The 12,111-nt window shown below is 44.8% G+C and overlaps 1 protein-coding gene across 1 annotated transcript in view; it reads right to left on the reverse strand.

The window, feature by feature from the left end:
- The window catches only part of LOC148454220 (sphingomyelin phosphodiesterase 5-like), a 124,700-nt gene that overhangs the window by 37,995 nt on the left and 74,594 nt on the right, over window positions 1-12,111 (reverse strand). Inside the window, exon 5 of the mRNA XM_088461187.1 lies at window positions 1,021-1,110. Within this exon, the coding sequence (XP_088317313.1) occupies window positions 1,021-1,110 (90 nt within the window). The remainder of the gene's footprint in view (window positions 1-1,020; window positions 1,111-12,111) is intronic.

Here is a 12,111-nt window from a genome sequence, read left to right on the forward strand (position 1 = left end):
GAGGTCCTGTGTCTCTCCAGGATAAGGGCAGCACAATTAGAGGTCCTGTGTCTCTCCAGGATAAGGGCAGCACAATTAGAGGTCCTGTGTCTCTCCAGGATAAGGGCAGCACAATTAGAGGTCCTGTGTCTCTCCAGGATAAGGGCAGCACAATTAGAGGTCCTGTGTCTCTCCAGGATAAGGGCAGCACAATTAGAGGTCCTGTGTCTCTCCAGGATAAGGGCAGCACAATTAGAGGTCCTGTGACTCTCCAGGATAAGGGCAGCACAATTAGAGGTCCTGCGTCTCTCCAGGATAAGGGCAGCACAATTAGAGGTCCTGCGTCTCTCCAGGATAAGGGCAGCACAATTAGAGGTCCTGTGTCTCTCCAGGATAAGGGCAGCACAATTAGAGGTCCTGTGTCTCTCCAGGATAAGGGCAGCACAATTAGAGGTCCTGCGTCTCTCCAGGATAAGGGCAGCACAATTAGAGGTCCTGTGTCTCTCCAGGATAAGGGCAGCACAATTAGAGGTCCTGTGTCTCTCCAGGATAAGGGCAGCACAATTAGAGGTCCTGTGTCTCTCCAGGATAAGGGCAGCACAATTAGAGGTCCTGTGTCTCTCCAGGATAAGGGCAGCACAATTAGAGGTCCTGTGTCTCTCCAGGATAAGGGCAGCACAATTAGAGGTCCTGTGACTCTCCAGGATAAGGGCAGCACAATTAGAGGTCCTGCGTCTCTCCAGGATAAGGGCAGCACAATTAGAGGTCCTGTGTCTCTCCAGGATAAGGGCAGCACAATTAGAGGTCCTGTGTCTCTCCAGGATAAGGGCAGCACAATTAGAGGTCCTGTGTCTCTCCAGGATAAGGGCAGCACAATTAGAGGTCCTGCGTCTCTCCAGGATAAGGGCAGCACAATTAGAGGTCCTGTGTCTCTCCAGGATAAGGGCAGCACAATTAGAGGTCCTGTGTCTCTCCAGGATAAGGGCAGCACAATTTGTCCTATGAAGAGACCAGGGGCAGCTATTTTTCATTTTTACTCACCAACAGCTCCTGGCCGGTCTCTTCCTGCGCAGTCCCTGCAAGGGTCCTTGTACACAGAGAATAACTTGTGCTTTTGTTCTAAGCAGTCGTCTATAAAAAGGATAAAAAATTCTGCTCATTATACAAATATTGAGAAATATTATAATTTATTTCTCTTTGTAATCCTCTGCTTGCTCTATGAATCATTAACCTGAGTATTCTATTAAAGTCAACTTTTTATTTATATAGCTCTAACATATTAGGCAGCACATTTACATTAGGAGAAGATTTCCATTGCACTGGTCTTTAGTATATAATATAATATAGAATGTCTAAATGTTGTCAGGAAAAAGGAGGATTATTAATTAAAATTAACACTTTTTATTATTATAATACAACATTCAACAACAAAAACAAAAGATATATCCACAAAATAAATTAAATAAATCTTTAAACTGCATGTTAGTACTGAAATACCATATATTGTAAAAGTGCGTATGCACTACACGAGAGTGGGACGACTGTACGATTAGAACATTGCAATCGTGCAATCGATCATCCTGTGCAGCGGATAATGTGTCCACAATAAAGTATATGTCGCTCAGTGCAGAGACCCTCCCTCGTCCCCGAGAATGCACAACCTGCCAATATCGACAGATTGGCCTGCATGTTCAGGATGTTACAAATGCAGACAACGACCAGCGGAAACGCGCATCGCTGGTCGTTGCCGACATTTTTCGGCATGATGAATGAGCGATTGAACAATAACAATGTCATAATCGTTCAATCGCTAATTTTTCTAATCTAGTGGATACGCGCCTTTATACTTGTTTATATATAAAGATTATTGTTTTCTACATCTAAGCCAATAACGGGGGACTATTTGCCCCAAGGGTATAAATAACCATATAAGTTCTAAATGGACCTGACCCACCTGACTACTGTCTCTTTATATGCTGATACAGAGCGCACACACTGTCCATCTTACTGACCCTCCTGACTACTGTCTCTTTATATGCTGATACAGAGCGCACACACTGTCCATCTTACTGACCCACCTGACTACTGTCTCTTTATATGCTGATACAGAGCGCACACACTGTCCATCTTACTGACCCACCTGACTACTGTCTCTTTATATGCTGATACAGAGCGTACACACTGTCCATCTTACTGACCCACCTAACTACTGTCTCTTTATATGCTGATACAGAGCGCACACACTGTCCTTCTTACTGACCCTCCTGACTACTGTCTCTTTATATGCTGATACAGAACGCACACACTGTCCATCTTACTGACCCTCCTGACTACTGTCTCTTTATATGCTGATACAGAACGCACACACTGTCCATCTTACTGACCCTCCTGACTACTGTCTCTTTATATGCTGATACAGAACGCACACACTGTCCATCTTACTGACCCTCCGGACTACTGTCTCTTTATATGCTGATACAGAACGCACACACTGTCCATCTTACTGACCCTCCTGACTACTGTCTCTTTATATGCTGATACAGAACGCACACACTGTCCATCTTACTGACCCACCTGACTACTATCTCTTTATATGCTGATACAGAGCGTACACACTGTCCATCTTACTGACCCACCTGACTACTGTCTCTTTATATGCTGATACAGAACGTACACACTGTCCATCTTACTGACCCTCCTGACTACTGTCTCTTTATATGCTGATACAGAGCGCACACACTGTCCATCTTACTGACCCTCCTGACTACTGTCTCTTTATATGCTGATACAGAGCGTACACACTGTCCATCTTACTGACCCTCCTGACTACTGTCTCTTTATATGCTGATACAGAGCGCACACACTGTCCATCTTACTGACCCACCTGACTACTGTCTCTTTATATGCTGATACAGAGCGCACACACTGTCCTTCTTACTGACCCTCCTGACTACTGTCTCTTTATATGCTGATACAGAGCGCACACACTGTCCATCTTACTGACCCACCTGACTACTGTCTCTTTATATGCTGATACAGAGCGCACACACTGTCCATCTTACTGACCCTCCTGACTACTGTCTCTTTATATGCTGATACAGAACGCACACACTGTCCATCTTACTGACCCTCCTGACTACTGTCTCTTTATATACTGATACAGAACGCACACACTGTCCATCTTACTGACCCTCCTGACTACTGTCTCTTTATATACTGATACAGAGCGCACACACTGTCCATCTTACTGACCCACCTGACTACTGTCTCTTTATATGCTGATACAGAGCGCACACACTGTCCATCTTACTGACCCACCTGACTACTGTCTCTTTATATGCTGATACAGAGCGCACACACTGTCCATCTTACTGACCCTCCTGACTACTGTCTCTTTATATGCTGATACAGAACGCACACACTGTCCATCTTACTGACCCTCCGGACTACTGTCTCTTTATATGCTGATATAGAGCGTACACACTGTCCATCTTACTGACCCTCCTGACTACTGTCTCTTTATATGCTGATACAGAACGTACACACTGTCCATCTTACTGACCCTCCTGACTACTGTCTCTTTATATGCTGATACAGAGCGTACACACTGTCCATCTTACTGACCCTCCTGACTACTGTCTCTTTATATGCTGATACAGAGAGTACACACTGTCCATCTTACTGACCCACCTGACTACTGTCTCTTTATATGCTGATACAGAACGTACACACTGTCCATCTTACTGACCCTCCTGACTACTGTCTCTTTATATGCTGATACAGAGCGCACACACTGTCCATCTTACTGACCCTCCTGACTACTGTCTCTTTATATGCTGATACAGAGCGCACACACTGTCCATCTTACTGACCCTCCTGACTACTGTCTCTTTATATGCTGATACAGAGCGCACACACTGTCCATCTTACTGACCCACCTGACTACTGTCTCTTTATATGCTGATACAGAACGCACACACTGTCCATCTCACTGACCCTCCTGACTACTGTCTCTTTATATGCTGATACAGAACGCACACACTGTCCATCTTACTGACCCTCCTGACTACTGTCTCTTTATATGCTGATACAGAGCGCACACACTGTCCATCTCACTGACCCTCCTGACTACTGTCTCTTTATATGCTGATACAGAGCGTACACACTGTCCATCTTACTGACCCACCTGACTACTGTCTCTTTATATGCTGATACAGAGCGTACACACTGTCCATCTTACTGACCCTCCTGACTACTGTCTCTTTATATGCTGATACAGAGCGCACACACTGTCCATCTTACTGACCCTCCTGACTACTGTCTCTTTATATACTGATACAGAACGTACACACTGTCCATCTTACTGACCCACCTGACTACTGTCTCTTTATATGCTGATACAGAACGTACACACTGTCCATCTTACTGACCCTCCTGACTACTGTCTCTTTATATACTGATACAGAACGTACACACTGTCCATCTTACTGACCCACCTGACTACTGTCTCTTTATATGCTGATACAGAGCGCACACACTGTCCATCTTACTGACCCACCTGACTACTGTCTCCTTATATGCTGATACAGAACGCACACACTGTCCATCTTACTGACCCACCTGACTACTGTCTCTTTATATGCTGATACAGAACGTACACACTGTCCATCTTACTGACCCTCCTGACTACTGTCTCTTTATATACTGATACAGAGCGTACACACTGTCCATATTACTGACCCACCTGACTACTGTCTCTTTATATGCTGATACAGAGCGTACACACTGTCCATCTTACTGACCCACCTGACTACTGTCTCTTTATATACTGATACAGAGCGCACACACTGTCCATCTTACTGACCCTCCTGACTACTGTCTCTTTATATACTGATACAGAACGCACACACTGTCCATCTTACTGACCCACCTGACTACTGTCTCTTTATATACTGATACAGAACGTACACACTGTCCATCTTACTGATCCTCCTGACTACTGTCTCTTTATATACTGATACAGAACGTACACACTGTCCATCTTACTGACCCTCCTGACTACTGTCTCTTTATATGCTGATACAGAGCGTACACACTGTCCATCTTACTGACCCACCTGACTACTGTCTCTTTATATACTGATACAGAGCCCACACACTGTCCATCTCACTGACCCTCCTGACTACTGTCTCTTTATATGCTGATACAGAACGTACACACTGTCCATCTTACTGACCCTCCTGACTACTGTCTCTTTTTATGCTGATACAGAACGCACACACTGTCCATCTTACTGACCCTCCTGACTACTGTCTCTTTATATGCTGATACAGAACGCACACACTGTCCATCTTACTGACCCACCTGACTACTGTCTCTTTATATGCTGATACAGAACGTACACACTGTCCATCTTACTGACCCTCCTGACTACTGTCTCTTTATATGCTGATACAGAACGTACACACTGTCCATCTTACTGACCCACCTGACTACTGTCTCTTTATATGCTGATACAGAGCGCACACACTGTCCATCTTACTGACCCACCTGACTACTGTCTCATTATATACTGATACAGAACGCACACACTGTCCATCTTACTGACCCACCTGACTACTGTCTCTTTATATGCTGATACAGAACGTACACACTGTCCATCTTACTGACCCTCCTGACTACTGTCTCTTTATATACTGATACAGAGCGTACACACTGTCCATATTACTGACCCACCTGACTACTGTCTCTTTATATGCTGATACAGAGCGTACACACTGTCCATCTTACTGACCCACCTGACTACTGTCTCTTTATATACTGATACAGAGCGCACACACTGTCCATCTTACTGACCCTCCTGACTACTGTCTCTTTATATACTGATACAGAACGCACACACTGTCCATCTTACTGACCCACCTGACTACTGTCTCTTTATATGCTGATACAGAACGCACACACTGTCCATCTTACTGACCCTCCTGACTACTGTCTCTTTATATGCTGACACAGAGCGCACACACTGTCCATCTTACTGACCCTCCTGACTACTGTCTCTTTATATACTGATACAGAGCGCACACACTGTCCATCTTACTGACCCTCCTGACTACTGTCTCTTTATATGCTGATACAGAGCGCACACACTGTCCATCTTACTGACCCTCCTGACTACTGTCTCTTTATATACTGATACAGAACGCACACACTGTCCATCTTACTGACCCTCCTGACTACTGTCTCTTTATATACTGATACAGAGCGCACACACTGTCCATCTTACTGACCCTCCTGACTACTGTCTCTTTATATGCTGACACAGAGCGCACACACTGTCCATCTTACTGACCCTCCTGACTACTGTCTCTTTATATGCTGACACAGAGCGCACACACTGTCCATCTTACTGACCCTCCTGACTACTGTCTCTTTATATGCTGACACAGAGCGCACACACTGTCCATCTTACTGACCGTCCTGACTACTGTCTCTTTATATGCTGATACAGAGCGCACACACTGTCCATCTTACTGACCCTCCTGACTACTGTCTCTTTATATACTGATACAGAGCCCACACACTGTCCATCTTACTGACCCTCCTGACTACTGTCTCTTTATATGCTGACACAGAGCGCACACACTGTCCATCTTACTGACCGTCCTGACTACTGTCTCTTTATATGCTGATACAGAGCGCACACACTGTCCATCTTACTGACCCTCCTGACTACTGTCTCTTTATATACTGATACAGAGCGCACACACTGTCCATCTTACTGACCCACCTGACTACTGTCTCTTTATATGCTGATACAGAACGCACACACTGTCCATCTTACTGACCCACCTGACTACTGTCTCTTTATATGCTGATACAGAGCGTACACACTGTCCATCTTACTGACCCACCTGACTACTGTCTCTTTATATGCTGATACAGAGCGTACACACTGTCCATCTTACTGACCCTCCTGACTACTGTCTCTTTATATGCTTATACAGAACGTACACACTGTCCATCTTACTGACCCTCCTGACTACTGTCTCTTTATATGCTGATACAGAGCGTACACACTGTCCATCTTACTGACCCTCCTGACTACTGTCTCTTTATATGCTGATAAAGAGCGTACACACTGTCCATCTTACTGACCCACCTGACTACTGTCTTTTTATATGCTGATACAGAACGTACACACTGTCCATCTTACTGACCCACCTGACTACTGTCTCTTTATATGCTGATACAGAGCGCACACACTGTCCATCTTACTGACCCACCTGACTACTGTCTCTTTATATGCTGATACAGAACGTACACACTGTCCATCTTACTGACCCACCTGACTACTGTCTCTTTATATGCTGATACAGAGCGCACACACTGTCCATCTTACTGACCCTCCTGACTACTGTCTCTTTATATGCTGATACAGAACGCACACACTGTCCATCTTACTGACCCACCTGACTACTGTCTCTTTATATACTGATACAGAACGCACACACTGTCCATCTTACTGATCCTCCTGACTACTGTCTCTTTATATATTGATACAGAACGTACACACTGTCCATCTTACTGACCCTCCTGACTACTGTCTCTTTATATGCTGATACAGAGCGTACACACTGTCCATCTTACTGACCCACCTGACTACTGTCTCTTTATATATTGATACAGAACGTACACACTGTCCATCTTACTGACCCACCTGACTACTGTCTCTTTATATGCTGATACAGAGCGTACACACTGTCCATCTTACTGACCCACCTGACTACTGTCTCTTTATATGCTGATACAGAGCGTACACACTGTCCATCTTACTGACCCTCCTGACTACTGTCTCTTTATATACTGATACAGAACGCACACACTGTTCATCTTACTGACCCTCCTGACTACTGTCTCTTTTTATGCTGATACAGAACGCACACACTGTCCATCTTACTGACCCTCCTGACTACTGTCTCTTTATATGCTGATACAGAACGTACACACTGTCCATCTTACTGACCCTCCTGACTACTGTCTCTTTATATGCTGATAGAGAGCGCACACACTGTCCATCTTACTGACCCACCTGACTACTGTCTCTTTATATGCTGATACAGAACGTACACACTGTCCATCTTACTGACCCACCTGACTACTGTCTCTTTATATGCTGATACAGAGCGCACACACTGTCCATCTTACTGACCCACCTGACTACTGTCTCTTTATATGCTGATACAGAACGTACACACTGTCCATCTTACTGACCCACCTGACTACTGTCTCTTTATATGCTGATACAGAGCGCACACACTGTCCATCTTACTGACCCTCCTGACTACTGTCTCTTTATATGCTGATACAGAGCGCACACACTGTCCATCTTACTGACCCACCTGACTACTGTCTCTTTATATGCTGATACAGAACGCACACACTGTCCATCTTACTGACCCACCTGACTACTGTCTCTTTATATACTGATACAGAGCGTACACACTGTCCATCTTACTGACCCTCCTGACTACTGTCTCTTTATATACTGATACAGAACGCACACACTGTTCATCTTACTGACCCTCCTGACTACTGTCTCTTTTTATGCTGATACAGAACGCACACACTGTCCATCTTACTGACCCTCCTGACTACTGTCTCTTTATATGCTGATACAGAACGTACACACTGTCCATCTTACTGACCCTCCTGACTACAGTCTCTTTTTATGCTGATACAGAACGCACACACTGTCCATCTTACTGACCCTCCTGACTACTGTCTCTATATATGCTGATACAGAACGTACACACTGTCCATCTTACTGACCCTCCTGACTACTGTCTCTTTATATGCTGATACAGAACGTACACACTGTCCATATTACTGACCCACCTGACTACTGTCTCTTTATATGCTGATACAGAACGTACACACTGTCCATCTTACTGACCCTCCTGACTACTGTCTCTATATATACTGATACAGAACGCACACACTGTCCATCTTACTGACCCACCTGACTACTGTCTCTTTATATGCTGATACAGAACGCACACACTGTCCATCTTACTGACCCTCCTGACTACTGTCTCTTTTTATGCTGATACAGAACGCACACACTGTCCATCTTACTGACCCTCCTGACTACAGTCTCTTTTTATGCTGATACAGAACGCACACACTGTCCATCTTACTGACCCTCCTGACTACTGTCTCTTTATATGCTGATACAGAACGTACACACTGTCCATATTACTGACCCACCTGACTACTGTCTCTTTATATGCTGATACAGAACGTACACACTGTCCATCTTACTGACCCTCCTGACTACTGTCTCTATATATACTGATACAGAACGCACACACTGTCCATCTTACTGACCCACCTGACTACTGTCTCTTTATATGCTGATACAGAGCGTACACACTGTCCATCTTACTGACCCTCCTGACTACTGTCTCTTTATATGCTGATACAGAGCGCACACACTGTCCATCTTAATGACCCTCCTGACTACTGTCTCTTTATATGCTGATACAGAACGCACACACTGTCCATCTTACTGACCCTCCTGACTACTGTCTCTTTATATACTGATACAGAACGCACACACTGTCCATCTTACTGACCCTCCTGACTACTGTCTCTTTATATACTGATACAGAGCCCACACACTGTCCATCTTACTGACCCTCCTGACTACTGTCTCTTTATATGCTGACACAGAGCGCACACACTGTCCATCTTACTGACCGTCCTGACTACTGTCTCTTTATATGCTGATACAGAGCGCACACGCTGTCCATCTTACTGACCCTCCTGACTACTGTCTCTTTATATACTGATACAGAGCGCACACACTGTCCATCTTACTGACCCACCTGACTACTGTCTCTTTATATGCTGATACAGAGCGCACACACTGTCCATCTTACTGACCCTCCTGACTACTGTCTCTTTATATGCTGATACAGAACGTACACACTGTCCATCTTACTGACCCTCCTGACTACTGTCTCTTTATATGCTGATACAGAGCGTACACACTGTCCATCTTACTGACCCTCCTGACTACTGTCTCTTTATATGCTGATACAGAACGTACACACTGTCCATCTTACTGACCCTCCTGACTACTGTCTCTTTATATGCTGATACAGAACGCACACACTGTCCATCTTACTGACCCACCTGACTACTGTCTCTTTATATGCTGATACAGAGCGTACACACTGTCCATCTTACTGACCCTCCTGACTACTGTCTCTTTATATGCTGATACAGAGCGTACACACTGTCCATCTTACTGACCCTCCTGACTACTGTCTCTTTATATGCTGATACAGAACGTACACACTGTCCATCTTACTGACCCATCTGACTACTGTCTCTTTATATGCTGATACAGAACGCACACACTGTCCATCTTACTGACCCTCCTGACTACTGTCTCTTTATATGCTGATACAGAGCGCACACACTGTCCATCTTACTGACCCACCTGACTACTGTCTCTTTATATGCTGATACAGAACGTACACACTGTCCATCTTACTGACCCACCTGACTACTGTCTCTTTATATGCTGATACAGAGCGCACACACTGTCCATCTTACTGACCCACCTGACTACTGTCTCTTTATATGCTGATACAGAGCGCACACACTGTCCATCTTACTGACCCACCTGACTACTGTCTCTTTATATGCTGATACAGAGCGCACACACTGTCCATCTTACTGACCCACCTGACTACTGTCTCTTTATATGCTGATACAGAGCGTACACACTGTCCATCTTACTGACCCTCCTGACTACTGTCTCTTTATATGCTGATACAGAGCGCACACACTGTCCATCTTACTGACCCACCTGACTACTGTCTCTTTATATGCTGATACAGAACGTACACACTGTCCATCTTACTGACCCACCTGACTACTGTCTCTTTATATGCTGATACAGAACGCACACACTGTCCATCTTACTGACCCACCTGACTATTGTCTCTTTATATACTGATACAGAACGTACACACTGTCCATCTTACTGACCCACCTGACTACTGTCTCTTTATATACTGATACAGAGCGTACACACTGTCCATCTTACTGATCCTCCTGACTACTGTCTCTTTATATACTGATACAGAACGTACACACTGTCCATCTTACTGACCCTCCTGACTACTGTCTCTTTATATGCTGATACAGAGAGTACACACTGTCCATCTTACTGACCCACCTGACTACTGTCTCTTTATATACTGATACAGAGCGCACACACTGTCCATCTTACTGACCCTCCTGACTACTGTCTCTTTTTATGCTGATACAGAACGCACACACTGTCCATCTTACTGACCCTCCTGACTACTGTCTCTTTATATGCTGATACAGAACGCACACACTGTCCATCTTACTGACCCTCCTGACTACTGTCTCTTTATATGCTGATACAGAACGCACACACTGTCCATATTACTGACCCACCTGACTACTGTCTCTTTATATGCTGATACAAAACGCACACACTGTCCATCTTACTGACCCACCTGACTACTGTCTCTTTATATGCTGATACAGAGCGTACACACTGTCCATCTTACTGACCCTCCTGACTACTGTCTCTTTATATGCTGATACAGAACGCACACACTGTCCATCTTACTGACCCACCTGACTACTGTCTCTTTATATGCTGATACAGAACGCACACACTGTCCATCTTATTGACCCTCCTGACTACTGTCTCTTTATATACTGATACAGAGCGCACACACTGTCCATCTTACTGACCCACCTGACTACTGTCTCTTTATATACTGATACAGAACGCACACACTGTCCATCTTACTGACCCTCCTGACTACTGTCTCTTTATATACTGATACAGAGCGTACACACTGTCCATCTTACTGACCCTCCTGACTACTGTCTCTTTATATGCTGATACAGAGCGTACACACTGTCCATCTTACTGACCCTCCTGACTACTGTCTCTTTATATACTGATACAGAGCGCACACACTGTCCATCTTACTGACCCACCTGACTACTGTCTCTTTATATGCTGATACAGAACGCACACACTGTCCATCTCACTGACCCTCCTGACTACTG

This window comes from Taudactylus pleione, unplaced genomic scaffold, assembly GCF_031769625.1.
Source record: "Taudactylus pleione unplaced genomic scaffold, aTauple2 ptg001026l, whole genome shotgun sequence".
Lineage (NCBI taxonomy): Eukaryota > Metazoa > Chordata > Amphibia > Anura > Myobatrachidae > Taudactylus > Taudactylus pleione.